Consider the following 18,991-nt stretch of genomic DNA (forward strand, 5'->3'; position numbering starts at 1 on the left):
TTTCAGTTTTATTAACTTTTGTGGTAGATCGTAAGATTATGGTGCGAGTAGAAATCTGATATTATTATTTCATTGTAGTTACATAATCATCACTCGTGTCTCAAAACGGTCCTACTTGACGACACGACCTGCTAGTGCTAGGACGTTGCTGGGGAGTTCAGTCTGGACACCCCAATGTTTGTTCAATAGGTATTATGTGTGCTTAAATTTAGGTAAACAAAATTTTAACGACAATTTAATCTTTGTACCTAACATTAGACAACACAAAGGATTAACTAGATCATTAAAGATGTCAGGTCACAAGACAATAAAACCGCGTTGCACTCTGCTGCGCAGGTTATTTCGTGGCTTTTACTGAAAAATACGTTAAGATGAATTACGTGATTTTATTGTTCAGTTAGATGGTCTCATATCAACATATATACCCTACGTACAGTTTTGCTGCCGATATTTATACGGACGTTTTAGAGTTTCAAATCGCATTGCATTTCATATTTAACGCCAGTCATTATTTCACGAGGCAACAATGCTCGATTCCTTATATATGTATGTTCAAGTGTACGAACAAAACATCATGCAAAATATTAATACTGTCATAATTATGATAAAATTATAGTATACACAATCACGTATAAATACTGTATAAAATGGTAACACGTTTGGTAAAATGAATTACATAGAGCTAATAAAAGGAATCAAAAATTGTAGCACAAAAAAGGGAATCTGAATAAGTAATCGCAATATTTGTTGTGATGCACGGCACGAGCCAGCCAACCTGCGCTGTGCCTCGCGAGACGACCAAGACCCGCACAGCCTAATGTACTATGTCATATCATCACAGATCAATTTTGCCCTTGCGTCTACGATGTGGAGCTGCAAATTCTTTAACTACCGACACAACGAGCATCTTTCAAAATATAATTAAATATAATGCTAGTTATAGAAAACATTCATCATTGAAAAGTGGCTAATAAGAGAACTGGTAAAAAAACTACAAGTAGTAAAATAACTAACAGATAAGCAGTGTACTAATTCGCAATATATTCTCTAAATCGGAGGTACCTAGTCTAGACTGCGGGAGTTTCTGTTAAAGGAGTATGGCAAAATGTTATAATAAACACGATAAAGCCATTTTATCCGCACTGTTTAGCTAAAGCGGTTAATGGTTTTTATTGATATTAAATTTCTACAACATTAGAAGGAACTTCTTTTTTTATTTAAAGCAGGTACTACCCTTCGTACTGTCAGTTCAACTGTTACTCTAATATTTAAAAACAATTGGTGGTAACTGTTTTGTTTCATAGAAAAGTCGCTAACTAATGGTATGTAAGCAGTGACTCAAAAAATTAAAAATCTTTATTTTAGTGGAGTACCGCACGCATACCTTAGTCATAAACTTCCAGCTATTTTATCGGATTCAAAAGGAACTTGACGTCATAATAAACTTCTTGCTTATAAATACGTTTGTTCACTTTTTTAGCAACGAAATTGTTAGGAATCAAGATCGTAAGTATTACTTAATGAGGGCTATCGTTTTTTGTCTCACTAGATGACGCACTGTTGCGTGAGGTTTTTAAGTATGGCTTTCAAAGTCTGTTATTACGGGCGTGAAAACAAAGTTTAGATTAAAATCATATTTAATACACCTTAAAACCGTACCATAAAAATATCGAGCGTGGCACAGTGTTGCATAGTCCCCGTTTTGTTCGGAAAAAAGGGAGGACAAAGGTTTCCGAAAGACAAAACTGTCTCAAAACATAGACATTCACTGCCCCGGAACGCATATTTGCCATAATTAATTTCAGATATTGCGAAATATTCACAAAATTATTCTAATTATAAATAAACCCGCGTAGCTCACCCAAAAACTATGAGATTTGACATTTCGGAGACCTCACGCTACACCAGCGCCTCTAGTGGCGAATTCATACGCGATAGCCCTCATTAACCGCAGTTACGTTCCACAACTATTGTTTAGGACAGCTTGCTGGTGTCCGACGTGCGCTACCTCTCACTCCAAGTAAACTATTTTCAAACAAACGCAAGTGCCTCTTGTCGTCTCTGTCTAGGCTTGTTTCGCAATCTGTGACTGTTTATTGGCTATCGAGTTGACCACCATTTAAAGCACACGGCTTTTTGTCATGGCCCTCTTAAGTTTAATTATCCTTATTCAAATAGCTGTGCAATTTTGGAAGTACATAGAATTATATTTGTAGTTTATTGACAAACTAACAAAGAACACACAAAAAAGAACAAAGTTGGATGTGTAAATTTGTTTTTTTTTTTAATTTGAATAAATGATGCTAATAATAAGTCAATAGCTTCGTTTGCTGTAATTGGATAGCAGTCCTAGATGATGAACCTATTCATTTCACTTTGTCGTCATAGTGACCTCGACCCAACTGGGGATTGAAGGTAATTCATTTGATATAATTAAAATTGTTGACCGCTCATCTCAGTTATACCTACTAAGCAGACTTGCTCAGAGGGCCCAGCAGTGTGACACTACAGCGTCACGATCTGGTCGTTGCAACACTTTCTGTAACATGCTCAGCGGGCCCGGCAGCGCGACACTACAGCGTCACGATCTGGTCGTTAAGTTGCAACACTTTCTGTAACATGCTCAGCGGGCCCGGCAGCGCGACACTACCGCGTCACGATCTGGTCGTTATGTTGCAACACTTTCTGTAACATGCTCAGCGGGCCCGGCAGCGCGACACTACCGCGTCACGATCTGGTCGTTAAGTTGCAACAATTTCTGTAACATGCTCAGCGGGCCCGGCAGCGCGACACTACCGCGTCACGATCTGGTCGTTAAGTTGCAACACTTTCTGTAACATGCTCAGCGGGCCCGGCAGCGCGACACTACCGCGTCACGATCTGGTCGTTAAGTTGCAACACTTTCTGTAACATGCTCAGCGGGCCCGGCAGCGCGACACTACCGCGTCACGATCTGGTCGTTAAGTTGCAACAATTTCTGTAACATGCTCAGCGGGCCCGGCAGCGCGACACTACCGCGTCACGATCTGGTCGTTAAGTTGCAACACTTTCTGTAACATGCTCAGCGGGCCCGGCAGCGCGACACTACCGCGTCACGATCTGGTCGTTAAGTTGCAACACTTTCTGTAACATGCTCAGCGGGCCCGGCAGCGCGACACTACAGCGTCTCGATCTGGTCGTTACTGTACTTTTTGTAACTTGCTAAGAAGTGAGACCGGCAGCGTGACACTACAGCGTCACGATATGGTTGGTACTATATAGTCTGTTTTTTTTTGTTTGTTTTAATGTTGTTTGTTTTTATTTTTATGTTTTTTTTAGTCTATGTTTTTTTTAATTGACCATTAAGATAATTTTGTTCTTACTCTGTTTTGTTATTATCTCATTTAGTAATGTTGCTAACTTGATTTTTACAGCACACAGCACAGCACAGCACAGCTGATATCAAACGTATTCAAAAATAGGTGTCAAGTTGCGGGTTCAGATTACGCAAAGAGTTCCTTTTAATCCTTTTAGTACAACTGGTTAAATCCTGATTAAGACACTATCACTACTCAAATAAATCTCTAAAACATGTCATGTCAATAAATTTAGTGTTCACTGGACGGTATTAAAGATTTAAAACACGGTGCCATATTTTATACAAGAGCCGCAAATAAAAATAAAATGAAAACAACATCACCCAACGTTTTAAAATCTACAATCGTTGATGCGGCCTACCTTCGCACTTGGTGCAGTGACACTATGCTATATGTATTTAATTAATAATATTAACATTTACTTACAATATACCGTCAATCACATTTTCGATTAATTAAATCATCCAAACTAGGTACACGATATAAAAATGAAATTCCACCACAGAGTGCGCCCCGCGTGGGGCCGCCGCGCTGCCCTAACTATGTTACAAAACTAAAAGATCCCAAAAGATCGTTGCAGCGCGGGGGTACCCTATACATATAATACACAGTGATAACAATATTTATAATATTATAACCATTTTCACTTACAGCTTGATCATTTAATTTCAATACGTACACTACTATAATGTTAGAAAAATACGAAATAATGTACTTTCATTTTAACATATTTTATATGTTATTAAAGAACAATATTTTTTATAAAAATACATAATTTTCCTTGGCCAAGGGCCAGTAGACGCTAGTACCCATATTATCTTTTAAAAATCTATGATTTTTAAGGCTTCTTCCAAGTAGGTACGTCGAGGGTTAATTTACATAATTTATAATAGTATAAGTAGGTATATTACTCACTGTAAATGTTAGTTTTAACAAAGATTATTATTTGTACTGGTATGGCCGATAAACATAATTTGATTTTATAATACAACATAGATAAACATCTCAAGATTAATGTTAGTTTTGAACATGAATTTAATTCCGCACATTTGGTCTTAGTATAATAGAAATTCATTTCTTCACATGTCAACTTTAATAAAATCTAAAATAGTCAATGTGTACAAGCAGCCATCGGACCGCCAGCCGCGTGCGCGTACGACGTACAACGATTACCGCGGAACACTGATTACTAAATTCTTAAGTGCCTCAACATTTCCAAAAACAAAAGAAGAATGGTGTATTTACAATATGCCTAAGAAAAGCCAATTAAAAGGCGAGCATCGCTTGCAATAGCGCGCGATTAACGCGAACCTAATATTACACATAATTACCATAATAAAACTAACAATAATTATACATATTTTTCAACTAACATTAAAACGGTTTTTCATCAATTTTCTTCGTTTATAATCACAGACGCTTTCCTAAAATATGTATGTAATATTTCTCAGCACTAAGCAACAAAATGGAAAGAACTACAGGTAATAAAATGTTTCTACAATAAAAAAATATATTCGAAAAATGTTCTTAAAGCCAAGCCTGCAAAATAAGGATATTCATTCAAAAACTTATCTAAATTGTCTTCTTTATATGTTTTCACATGGCTTTTTTATTGAATGAACTAGTTATTATATTGAACAGCAGCTTAATGTGACGAAAATTAAGATTAGCATTTGAATAAAGTAGTAAAATTGCGGTTGATAGTATACGATTGGGAATAATTGCACAATTTAATGAAAAATATATATTGAATTAGGCCGGCAAATTCTTACCATTATAAAACCTAACATTTTTAAACAATTTTAAAAAAGCTGCAAGTCACGTCAGGCTTGGCTCGCGAACTAGCGTTTTTACAATATGATCGAACATACATTTTTCTGATTGGCTTTACTCTCTTTTGAATGAACACGACATACTGTTAAATAAATATTTCTGCAAGTATGTTTAGGTAGATAAATATTTGTTTTATGTATTCGGACTAGGCACGCGCTGCACCGCCCGGCCGGCGCTCGGCGCAATAACTTATTTAATCACACACCAAGTTACAAACTAAAGCTAATTTAATAAGTAAAGTTTGTTGAATAACGTTATGTCTGATGTGGTGTCGGGTGCGCTTGGCGCGTCTTCGGTCATAAGTTTACCCTTCACTGGGACTTCAAGATCTGGAAACAGAAATCGCCAAAATGTTTTTCTTCATCGTATCAAGAATATTGTTTTATTAAAATCGAATTTCAGCAATATTCGCTATATGTATATAGGCTACAGGATATTATAAATAAGCTTGAAAATATTTTATGCATGAATAGGAAAATTTATTACGAATTATGTTTGTGAGGGGTGGCAAACTAGGAAAGGCACTGGATTATGGAATTTTCAGAAAGGTTCCAATATTCTAGCCAGACTATGTCAATATTTAAGATTATAAGTCTCGACAATACTAAGAAGAATCAAGACCGACCATGTATTAAAACGAAATGCATCATTTTTTTATCATGATTGTCTTCAAATAGTTAAGAGAGCAAATTGCTATTGATAATACCCTGACCTCCTACTTTATTTAAATTCAGATGTAAGCACTGTCTGATGTTGTTATAGATTTTACATAATCAGTACTTATAATGAAGTAATGGTGTCTGACTGACTGACTGTCAGGCAGACAAAGCAGCATAAACCACTGGAGCTAGAGACTTGAATAGAGTTGGACTAAGAAAAAAAAAAGGATATTTCAAAATTCCCATGGGATAAAGAACCAGTCATTTTGTTTTTCTTCCACGGGTGCGAAGCAGCAGGACAAAGCTAGTTAAATATCAGAACAATAAATGTAATAACAATCCCAATTGCAATTAGATTGCGCTGCCTTTGTAAATGTACAATGTGTCGGCGTCTTTGATATTCTCAAATTTCAGACATATCTTTTGAAAGTTTGGGCTATACAGAAAATAACATTTCAAATTTGTCAAGCTACCGCCGAGCCTTTCTATTTAAATTGTACTAAATTAAGTCAATAGTATTTATTATTTTTTGTCTAAGTATTATCATCATCAGCCGGAAGATCTCCACTGCTGAACAAAGGCCTCCCCCCTTGAACGCCGATTTGCGGTCGCCACTCGAGGACTTCTCTCACCCAACGGTTGTCTAAGTATAAATATCGTAATTTTTGATTCTATCAAAATTATTTATTAAGCACGTTTACTTTGCTTTGAATACTGTTATCACGCCGTGCAAGTTACTAGTTTTTGATCGCGGCTCCACAAGTTTAAGTCATTAGATCCAGTAATGGCGTTGAAAAACCGGGTTTTTACTTAAATCCCAAAAATAACATCCTGTTCCTCGTATACATAGTATGGAGAAAACTCGTGAAATCATGTTTCTACACTACCGATTAAGGATTTAGGGCTTTTTGGATTTCATCCCGTGGGAATATCGAGACAAAAAGTAGCTTATTTGTTATTCTAGAGATCAAGCTATTTATTTACATACAGAGTTCATCCAAATCTATTCTAGAGTAACGAAAACACATACAAACACACACACACACACACGCAAGTAGACACATAATCACAAACTGTCATTTTTTTTTACTGAATTTTTAGATGTGTACTTTCATAATATTCGCACTCCCAGACCAACACCGCATCTACTCAAAATAATACATCATTTTAATTTACCTTCCAAAAAATTGATTTAAGTCTAAATTAAAATGGTGTATTATTTTCAGTTGATACGGTGTTGGTCTGGGATGCACTCCCATATCAAATAGCCGGTAAGTAATAACATTTAAAACAGGATAGAATACTGACAAGACTCGAGGGGAGGGTATTCGGTATGCGTAGAGGCCGAACATTCTGTATCAAGATACATCTCGACTACGAGGTTATTCATTTCGATGGCATCACGGCAACGATAATTTACCCCCTAAACCAGTATAAAGCGTCTTACATATACTGACTACTACAGAGACAATTCAACCCATGTCTAGTTTTAATTTTAATGTGACTTTTTATGGAGAAAGTTTTCCATAAATACTCACAGCGGTTGGACGTTATTATTATTATAAAATACTTGAAATTCATACCCCTTAACTGTCACCCTTGAGGTCCCTAGCCACTACACCGTGTCACACGTTCTTATTCGCGTGACCGTTCCTATTACGGTCACGGTATGATACGGGGTAGCGGGTAGAGACCTTTAGCAGATGCACAATCTCCCATCACCATTACATTAAGCAGGCAAAAGCCAATTATATTGTCTATATTTTTATGCAATTATCTAAAATGTGGATCGCATCGCGTACTAAGTACACTTAACTGTGAGTGCCGTAAAATGAACAAACTGTAAAGGACTCCGCACAGAATGTATATAAAAAAGTTCGACCAAATTGGTTTTTATAGATATTGATTCCGTAGAAATATTTATAAAGATTCAACATGTATTTTTTTATTGTAGGTATGTAAACACTTATTTTTTTTATGTGACCTAATAATAAGACAAGTTTTACTAAAATATTTATCAAAAATCTTTTCACTTCTCATGCTCTTAAAATGTTACTTTAGTCTCTGCATATCGGGACTAAAGCTCCTTTTTATTCTCTAGAGATTAAAGTATTTTTTTTTATATTTAAGTTGGATACATCATTATAACTTGTTTAACCCATTGTTGAACAATCTACTATTACCGATTAAATTAATAAGAAAAACTCTGTATGTATTTAATAGTAAAGGTAAATTTGATACAAAAATTATGTAAGGAAAAAAGATGCACGAAGTTTTCGCTTAGTTATAATTTTATTAAAGGAACAAATAAAAGTAAAATATAAAAACTATTAAACTATAATAAGAAACTATTTAATGTAGCGCTTCAACTTAAATATTGTTTATAAACCTTTATTGTGCTTTCTGTGTTATTTATTATAGTATCATATTATTGACATATTATGTATTCACTACCATAGTTCCTACTGACTAGGCCTAGTTCTGATCTGAAGTATAAATTCTAATTTGTTAAGTTTTGTAAGCAAGTTTCTAATAAATAATTTGAGATTTTAGTGCCCTTCGTGTATTTACCTGTATGATATGACATGCCATTGGTATACATGGGCCAATTTTCCCTACTTAATAATTGATGGCTATCTAATTAATCACATTTCAATTGGAGACTCAAAAAAAATATATTGTCACACTGTGCCTGGTTATTTTAAGAAGTTAATTCAGCAATGGGACTGGACCTCCTTATTTATACTTAGACAATCTTCTAGACTTGTCAATGAATGTAATTGAAATATGTTATTGTTTTTATTTCATACATACTGTTGAATAAGGTAACTCGGTCGGTCGGTATTTGGCCCTCAAATGTTTGTACTTGTAGGTAATTTTGTATGTAGAGTAGTCCAATTTTTTTTGCCGCTGAGTATATTATAGTTGATATTTAGTTTAAAAAAAACCTTTATTTCCAAGTCGTTATTAGCACCACGTTCAAAGATTTTTTTGAAATCACTTGCCACGCCTGTGTGACCAAATCAACCAAATAAAAAAAAACATACGCACTTATTGTATTATTATGATAATGATATAAATCGAAAGTGCCAATGTTCGGATTGTTTATCTTCTAGTAACATAGTTGTTAAATTAAAAATAATGGAGAATGTAAAAAACAACAATTTAAAGACGCGTTCAGATTTATTCACGTTGTTATTTTTTATTTCCACTCTTATTAAAAAATAAATTAAAAATATTTTGAGTAAAATTTTATACCATCATTCTTCGAAGTACTTTCTTTCCACTCGTCTTGCATAGCAAAGGGATGTTTCAACCTGCTACCGCCCAGAGTCCTTTATAAAGGACTTATTGTAATTTGAACATCGAACTCTATCATATTTAAATGATTAAAGTTTGATGTTCATAAATCAAAAATTTTGACTTGGGCCGCAGGAGGCTGGGTGTTTTTTAAATCAATACGAACCATTATTTTTATTACTTTAGTTTTTTCCTTATTTATTCCGTGCGAGGTCCTTTAACATTAAATTTGTATATATTTTATTATTATTAAAATTTTATTCGTGAAAGCGGTGTACGGAAAATTTGATACCAAACACCCGTATAGGTAACAGTTGTTTATAAACGTGCAAATATTTTGTGCGTGGTTGGTAACAACGTAAGATGCTTACTCTAGATGGGCGAATGCGGCTCAATCGTGTCGCTTGGCAGGAAACCGCACCTGACACAGAGCAACAGATCACTATTAAGCAGGCCATATCATATCATACCGATATTTTAATGGGCATGTTATGCGTAAAATTACTTCGTGCCAATAATGTTATTCCCTGCCAAGTTGCTTCAGTTTCCGAGTAATTCCATCCGGCGAGCTAAACTTTTTTTTTTTCAATAAAATGATTGTTGTACAGTTAAGTTTAATTTACAGAAGCCCGTACGTAGCCGCGACATTATAAGAAAAATTGTATTTATTAATTCAAGAAACCTGTTGAAAGTACTGCCAAGTCAAGGCAGCATTTAGTCCATACCATGTCGATGTCTTTCAGGGTAACGCATATTATCGCTTACTCAACTCACTATAATTTTTTCTTTAAAGTTAAAGGTACCTACTATGATTAGTTTTGTTTCTAGCTAAAACAGACGGATCTTTCTTGGACAATTTGAATAATACGTATGGGTCAGGTTTTAAGTATTATTTGACTACGATTGAATGAAACAAGTATATTTGTATGCACGAATTTCTGCTTTGAGAAATACGTGTGAAATGAAAGTGTAGCTGTATTAACTTGAGCAGGAAACTTAAATCACTTTTATTATTATACATTTTAATTGCATAGAATACTTAAATGGAAATGTCGTTAGATAGTATTTTGAGTGCTTTTTTCGGATCCCGCACATCAATTTTGGCCCCTCGAGTTCGGATATTGAAATTAACAGAAAACATACAATTAAAAATAAGAAAAAACAAGGCATTTACGAATAAAAAAAAAAGTTATATATATCTATTTTTTGTAAACAAATTAATCGTACACCTTAAATAGCACTTAGTAGTTAACCATGTTTAAATATATTTTATTTATTATAATAATTATGTAGTAAGCAGGAGGTACTGCCATAGATATAACTAAATACTAGTTTTATAATGAACCAAAACCAACACATTGATTTGAAATAAAATAAATAAATTATTTGGTTAAAAAATTGCAACATCAAATGGCTGTAGAAACAATTAATGTCTTATATAATTCGGAAAAGTAGAATAAAATTTACTTAAGATCGTTATGAAAGAGTACATGACTTACAATGTTGGGCAGATTTTTTAATTTAAAGAAATGCATGTTCAGTTCACTAGATCCACCTGGGTCACAACCCCTAATTGTGAAATTGTGGTTATAGGCGGTTTCAGAAGCGTTTTATAAGTTACATTTACGCGTGTTTGATTTAATGTAGCGCGCGTGTAGGTGCGTATGCCAAAAATGAGCGAATACGCGCAGAAAAAAACGCTAATCTGAAACTGAAAGTGAAGTGATTTTTTATCTTTTTATGATATTAAAATGGTTGAGATTTGATTCGAGATCTGGTAAGACCTATGAGTATTCTTTAGCTTTGTTTTCATCATCATCATCAGAACGAGAGGGCTTGACCCGTAGTTCCCACGTGGGCCCAGTGCGAATTGGAAACTTCACACACACACCATCGAATTTCTACGCAAGTGTGTGCTTGTTTCTTGGTATATTTTCAAATATTATTTCGCACATAAATTCCGAAAATACCATCCGCTTGTTAATTCAAGAGCAAGCAACCAGGCTCTATCACAACTTACCAGTTTATTAGATAGGGAATACTGGTACTCGATAATTACGAACATCATGTTATTTAAATATTGTTTTCGTTGGTTAAAATCATAAAGAAGTACAGGAAATATAAGTTATCATACTGATTCTTTATTCTAGGACTTAATCTGCTCAACCTTGTAATAGCATGACGGGCTTTTTGTTTATACCCTTGGTTGACAAATATTGTTTCTAAACGCAGTGCGGCATGGTGGTGCAATGCTGCAGGCAACTGTTGAGGGACTTGTGGTGAGTAGATAGATACATACGGATATATAAATATGACATATGTACGTATACATATATGATTACGATAATTTCATATGATATAGGGTAACATACAATCGGTCTAGAGTCGACGTGTGCTCGGCACTCCGGTTAACCATTTCGCCTCCGTTCGGCCTAGAACGAGACATAATATGTAATTTTCATGTTTTGTTTATATTCTTAAACATCATACTTGCAAGTACATTTATAACTGGTTATAATTATATTCATATAGAGGGTGGAGGTGGGTGTGTTCGGTAAAGGAGACAAGTGTGAGGGCATGTTGGGGTACTTACTTGCGCTTGGCGTGAAGCATTTCCATGAGCAGCGTCTGCGTGGGCGCCTGTCCCGCGCAGTGCCGCTGGTAAAGGTGCTCCTCGCCTCGCGACGCCAACGCGTGAATCTCAGGCACTACCATCACCAGCTTGCCGAATTTATCCTGGAACCGTTCAAGTATAGGTTATATTAAACCGTTTTATTATTCATTTCAATTTTATTTTAAATCGTTGTGTTGTTTAATTGCTAATGAATATTAAACAGGTAATGGAATAACCGAGGACCCACCTGTATTGTCGGATAGCACGTGAGGGTGTAATCTAATAGTGCAGCCTGCACAGTCTGGTAACCGTCACGAACGCATTTCGCGCTTGAGATGCCCCTCACCTCTGAAAGTTCAGGAAAAATCTTCAAGACAGACTAATGAATGTACACGGCAAATATTAAAATGATGGGAAACAATTATAAATAACAAAAGTAAGACAAATAAAACTCATTCGCCTGATAGCTTGAAAAAATAATTTGGGAAAAAAATGTCTCGTACAATACTGACCTGGGTTGAGCAGAAGTAAGAATTTAACACATATGTAATCGGGAACGTCGAACTTGAGCTCCGCGAGTTTGTTTTGTAGGTCATTGAAGTGGTCGGCGAGCGACGGCACTCCCAGCAAGCCGAGGCAGAGGAGGTCGAACTTCTGTCCGTTGTGGAGCGTGGTCTCGTCAGGCAGGCCGTTGTGCATCCTCTGATGCAGGTGATCCAACACCAGCATGTCAGACCATGAGTGCTGCAGCAACTTCATTTGGTCGTCAACCTGAAACAAGTTACAGCCGCGTTGCTATACGTGCATTGCATTCAACATTGCAACGTATGAGATGGGAAAATACGCTTTGCCGTCATTTGCAACTGAAGAAGCAAAGAAGCAGTTTATTTTATTCAAAGGTTAGTCATTTCACGCACGCCACTTTAAAGTTTTAAATTTGAACTGCCTCGTTGCTTTATGTACTACATCGTTTGAGACTTTAATGATAAATTGTGAATATAAATGAACGGCAAATAATTGGGTATAGGAGGTGGTACATACATATTTATGTAGTAGTTGAGATTCTTGTGATGCTCAAAAGCAACCGAATGCAGTCGACTTCGTATAATAAATGAATAATGTTATCCAAAGTACTCGTACCCGACAAGTCGCGACCGCCGTGCCACACAGCGTTCCGTGACCCACATTTTATTGAATTGCATTAGAAAACACAAGGCGGTGCGCGAGCGCGTTAAATTTGCTGTTTACGAAATGTTACAACTGAATTTTAGAGCTCGTAGCTTTTGCCACATCGGTATCTTGCTCAACGCGATGAATTGAGATCGGTCCGTCGAAATCAGAATATTCTATCTTTCCAATCGATCTTTCGACACTATTGTCGTTGCATTTAAAATATTTTTATTCTTAGGCGATATTTTCTGGTTGAAATATGATTTACCATTACTATGTAGGTACTTATTATTTTTAGTTTTCGGTTTAGATTTTTTCAAGTCAAATGTTTTACACAAAATTCTAACATTTCAAAACAGGATGGACTTATTACAAGATGTTTTAACAATTGATCATTATGTGGTGTAAAGGAGACAACAGTCGCTATAAAGTTGCGCGGTGTTCCCTCGGAGCGGCCATCTTGACTGAATTGTGCTCGGCAGCGCCAAGTAGGTCAAAGTCGCATGGGTTGCCGCGTGCCCCATTACGTGACGAAACTCAGACATCGAAAGGAACTAGGTACTTCTTCAGTAGAAAGCACTTAAAAGTTTTTATTCTAATTGATTTTTTGACTCCATATCTTTAGTCAGATGAGAAAAAACTTAAGCTGTAGGTATAGGTAGAACATACCTTAGCTTAATACGAGAGAAAATTCCTATTTCTAGGTAGGTATTTGGACTAATTCTAATATATGTATGTTCCCATTAAAAGAGTACAATGCCGTACACGAGATTTTTACCAGACGAGTAGCTGAAGGGCGACCTTAGTGTTTTCTTAGGAGGATGCAAGTAGAAACCGAAAGTAAATAAGTGTTACATTTAAAGAAAACTTAATTACATAAGTAACTAAAACATGTAAGAAATCAATCAATAAAACAATGAAGCTGAAGAATACCAAAGTACAACATGAGCAATATCTTGAAGTTAGATAATGTCGATAAAAAGTAGGCCGAATGGCCAGACTACGGCAGAAGTAGCGCCAGTCTAACTAAATGTCGAATGTGACGGTATAAAGTTATGTAGAGCGTTAAATTTAAGCAACTGCCATTCCGGCTTCATCGAAATGTCGTCACTTACATTTTGTAATCCTGCAACACTGAGTAACAAAACAAAATACCTACACGCAGAATATAAAGTAAGTTGGTATTCGAGATTTGGAGTAAGTACGCGTAAAACATTTTCATCAGTAACAGTTTTACTGTGATTTGTAAAAAATTAACACAGTTTTCAAAGACTGAGATGAATGCCTCACGAAGATACCTACATTGTCATATACATATAACGTAATCCAGTGAAATTCGGGTTACGAGCCGTCATATTATGCCAAGTTACGATGTTATTTGTCATAACGGCGCGTAAACGCTGCAAACACTAGGATGGACTGCGACGGCCACTATAATCAATACTTTATAATACTGGCCCGCCTTTGCTCACGCCGACCCAGATATTTTCAAGACATAAATTGAAATGCAACCCATACTCGTACTATCGACAAAAAAACTGTTTAATCAGAATATCAAAACAAATACAACAGAATTTAAATTTCGAATCGACATATGTGATGCATGCTTTAATAATAAAAACAACGTCATCGACCGACCGCTCAAGCGGCCCAAGTTCATCGTGCTGTTATGCGACCGACTAATCGTAAGTTACGGTAACATTACGTAAGAGAAAGCGAAGAAAGGCCGCGCAACTCGTTGCGTTCCGTTACCGGCGTGGTTACGCGCCGGCCTGCGCGCGGTAAAAAGTGCTTTCTCGGGGCAACTCGGCCATGGGCAGTGTGTCAAGTGCGCCGATGAAAGTGCAGCGTTGCCACCTCGCACGCCGCGCCGTTACATCACACTCGTCTGGAGGGAAGGAGCCCAGGTCGTCAGCATCATTGGACAGTATCAATGTCCTATCCTCTATTAATGCATGCCCGTTTAATGCTTTCAAAAATTCAGGATCCAGATTTTGTACTTACACAACACGCGCATTATGATCGAGCCAACGGGTGGTTAGAGCAAATTTAATCAAGTGTAACTGGTGATTGAAAAGAAATTGAAATACGGGAAGATACCGCTATTAATATACCGAGCGGCAAAAAAAATCGGAGCGCAAACGAACGCAGTAATACTTAGGTAATTTTGTATGTAGAGTGGGCCATGGCCATATGAGTATATTAATCAAAATGTGGGAGCACCTTTTTAACATTATCTTGTTAAATAATAATATATGGTGCTACTTCCCGTGCGTGACTAACGCGAAGACAGAAAAGATATAATTTTCCCAAAGCAAAAAAATGAGAAACATAGAAATACACTTTCGTATTTACAGTATAAGTGAGGATATACAGTCAATGTTGTCCTAATTCTGAGAACGGGTCGTAAACAAGACGCGTCGTTTGAGCTGAAACAAAAATCGCTATTTGTAAAATGGACGGCATCTGCAGGAGAGAGACAAAGCTAGTACCGCGGAGCGGCAACGCCGCACGCCCACGTGACCGGCTGCGGTTCTTGCGTAAGCGTACGACGACCACGGTGCGGTGCTCGCCGCTGAATCCGCTGATTCCCGCTCCTGTCGATTGACATTTGCTGATACTGATTGATCAGTGGATTGCCTTGATGCTTTAATAACTAATAACCTGATCGTTATTTTTCAAAAGGACCTATGCAAGTGCTTATTTGTTCAGTATACGTTTGTCTGTTACGAAGAAAGCTATTGACCTAAATAAATTGGAATGTGACGTAGAATAATCGCATTTCGAATTATTTAGCATAGAAAATAATTAGTAAGAACGATTGTAAAGATAGAGGGACCGTCAATGGTTTACGTAATGATGGGTGGGCAGAGAGCGGAATATATTCATCAGGTAGGTACGGATGCGTTAAAGCGAGCCGCAACGACACTGGCGGCACGCTTGTCATGGGATCTTGACCTAGTTGGGAGTAGCGCGGCGCGGGCGGCGCGGTGGATCGATTGCAAGCGGCTCCTCGGCGCTCGCTGCGTCACATGAACCTCAACTCACACACTCATGCTGCGTACTGGACAGTCCGCATGCACAGAACTATTGCTGGAATGAATCGTTCGCACAGCGTTACTGGAGAAAAAATTATACATAGTAGTAGTTATTCGCAGAGCAGCGCAATGCGACACTTTCGCAAGCAACATTGGTGTACACCGAGGAGTGGAACCGGGATTTGGGAAGGATGCTCATACTTATCTGAAATTCACCTTTAAATACTTAAAGAACACGGTGTTTCGCGCCCAATCCACTTGAGAGAACAAGTTTTGGTCCAGCACTTTACACATTAACTCGAAGAGATCAACTTCGCACTGGTTATAAGTTTGGCTCTGCAAGAGTCCGAATAACGAGTTCTGCCACTCGCGGTCATCGATTGTCTGAACGAATTCTCGTATCATGGGCGAGACTCGAAGGGTTTCTGTGCTAGTTGGCTCGGCGGTGCTAGATGGCGTGGCAGCGTTTGTGGCTGGGGCGTCGAAGGCGAACGCGTCGGGCGACGCCGAGTGAGGCGAGTGCGCTTCCCACTTGTCGTGCGCGGGCGGCGGCGGCGGTTGCGGCTGCTGCTGCTGCGTCGCCAGCAGCACGGGTCCCGGCGACGACTCCGGAGAAGACGTCAGCGACGACACCTGGGGTATTTGAATTTCCTGCTTGACGGGTACCGACGCGTATGGGGAACCGAAGCCGAGTACGAGACTGCCGTCTCCGAGGGACCCTCGCAGTGTTTGCACCGCTATTTGTCTCTGCCGCATCATTTGAAGCTTGCGCGCCCGGTCTCTTTTGTACATAGGGCCGAATTTGTTACGCCCTCCCCGCATGCGATCCGCTCGTACGGCTGGAACAAACAAGAGGATTGTAGTATAGACCAGAGTTCTCAAAAGCTAAAGACATTGTTGATGTTAGACAAATATCTATATCTACCATCATATCATAGATAGGTACAGTCAAGTGCAAAGATATCTATTCGAACCGCTCAAAAATTTGTTACCACGGCCTTATTACCTATCTCGGAATAAGAGTCTGTGGTAAATATTTTTGAAGGGTCCATATTTTAGCACTCGACTGTAATTAAGGTAAGTATTGTTTCTTAAATCTAAACTAGCAACAACAAAATCAACTTCCTAGTGTAATTGTTATCCGTATGCGCTCAGTCATTAACCTATTGCCTAGGAGGAATCCTACTACTGATATTCTCATACGTCATCTCATCATCATCTCGGACTATACTATATTATATACATATATACGTCCAGTACAGGCCTTTCTTCGGAATGAGGGCTTGGGCCGTAGTTAAGACGCGGGCCCGCTGGTGACCGGTGACTTCGCACACACCATTGAATTTCTTCATAGGTGTGTGCAGGTTTCCTTTCGGTGTTTTGCTTCACAGTAAAACTCATGGTAAATTTCAAATGAAATTTCGCACAGAAATTCCGAAAACTTAGTCTTAGAGCCGTGAGCCCCGACTCGAATCCTCCGCTTAAGAGGCCATAGGTCAAACCACTAAACCTATCACGGCCTAATTTATTTTTTCACGTTTTTCATACGTATAATGCTTTTACTGAATTTTAACTACTTAACAGAACAGAACTCTAATGGGTACGTAGGCAATGTGGTGCTATTTCATTAACACCGGAAAAACTGCAATTCAATTAGGTTAGTAGTAGGTAGTCGGTTACCTAATAGTTGATAGTGTTGATCCCACCAATTAACCTACGTATGTAGGTACTTTTTATGAGTTACTTTTAATTATCAACTGTTAAAGCACCTGCACTACCAAACACTTACAAACTAGTCCTATCTTCTTTCTGTAAAAAAAAGGTTGCCCGGAAGAGATCGCTCTTAAGCGATTAGGCCGCCTATTGGTTAGGTACTTGTAATTATACTTGTAATTTTCTGTCTGTATACCTGTTTTCTGTATCGCTTACTATTTCTGGTGTACAATATAGTCATTGTAATTTATTGTATGAGTTGTCAAATCGCGATTTTGTATGGCAATGGCAAGCTGGGCAACACTTATTTGCTAACTAAATTAGTCAATTATTTGTTGACATTAAAACGAATAAAAGAATCATTTTGCAGTTAGCAACAGAAAACAATCTGGCTGACAGGGCTAAATACAAAGCGTTCAAGAGTTGCCCCATTGAATTATTGTTTAATGATAATTAATACCAATGATCTAAATAATTCAACGCGTCTATATTGACTCTCATAAAATTCTTATTCCTATTTTTTATTTTACTACCGATTTGTGTTCATAATAATCACTCTTCGTAATTTTTTTCCTCATACTTTTTTTGTTCATAAATTTCTATTACTAAAAACGAATTTTAATCCCATGGAAAAATGTAAACAAACTTTCGTCATTGTCAATGTGACATTTCAGGGGATCTCAAGGTATAGGGCAGCTAGAATATTATATAAAGTTCTGTTGTTACCATGTTGTTTTCTATTTTCGATAAAAGAGCCTTTTTTACGGGAGACTAGGTGAGACCGGGGACAAAAGTAACAGCGGGTTGAAAGTAACAACGGCTTTGTAGAGTTATGCAGTGATCAAAATACCACATGCAGCCGTCCAGAGCTAGCAAATATCATTTCCCTGCTTGTAGGTATCAATCCTATATCTCAACCTCAAGTAAAATTACAAGTACTAACATGATTTTGCACTCCTGCAGTAAAATTTTAAGATTGATCTATTTGGAGATTATTTATCATAAGGGCGATGATATCAACATGACTACTACTATACATTGCTTATAGTCTTTTTAGTTATTTATATGCAAAACATTTAGTTTTTTGGACGTATGAAATGAGAAATCTGGGATGGGTGCAAAAGTAACATAGCGCCTGGGCTGGACCAAAAAAACCTGACAAATTGCATTGAGGTCATAAGGTACGCCAAAAATCATTAACTTACACTCAATTCTCCCTCTAAATGTTCACAGAGATCGAGTTTAAATGGGGCTTAGGATTATGAAGAGCAGAAAGCATTTTTTTGCAGAAAAAATTAGACATCGTTA

The 18,991-nt window shown here is 37.4% G+C and overlaps 1 protein-coding gene across 5 annotated transcripts in view; it reads right to left on the bottom strand.

Moving 5' to 3' along the window:
• Positions 1–5,427: 5,427 nt before the first annotated feature.
• Positions 5,428–18,991, bottom strand: part of ftz-f1 (ftz transcription factor 1) — a 96,709-nt gene continuing 83,145 nt past the window's right edge. For 2 of the 5 annotated variants that reach the window (XM_074096908.1, XM_074096905.1), the window contains 7 exons: positions 16,187–16,809; positions 12,275–12,533; positions 12,010–12,110; positions 11,742–11,884; positions 11,521–11,580; positions 9,520–9,569; positions 5,429–5,518 (listed from right to left, as the gene is read on the bottom strand). In XM_074096908.1, coding sequence (XP_073953009.1) covers positions 9,521–9,569; positions 11,521–11,580; positions 11,742–11,884; positions 12,010–12,110; positions 12,275–12,533; positions 16,187–16,809 — 1,235 coding nt within the window. In that variant the 3' untranslated portion in view covers positions 5,429–5,518; position 9,520. Of the gene's footprint in view, positions 5,519–9,519; positions 9,570–11,520; positions 11,581–11,741; positions 11,885–12,009; positions 12,111–12,274; positions 12,534–16,186; positions 16,810–18,991 lie in introns of all 5 variants that reach the window. The other 3 variants (XM_074096914.1, XM_074096921.1, XM_074096927.1) reach the window with 3 other exon arrangements.

This window comes from Choristoneura fumiferana, chromosome Z (assembly GCF_025370935.1).
Source record: "Choristoneura fumiferana chromosome Z, NRCan_CFum_1, whole genome shotgun sequence".
In the NCBI taxonomy this organism is placed as follows: domain Eukaryota; kingdom Metazoa; phylum Arthropoda; class Insecta; order Lepidoptera; family Tortricidae; genus Choristoneura; species Choristoneura fumiferana.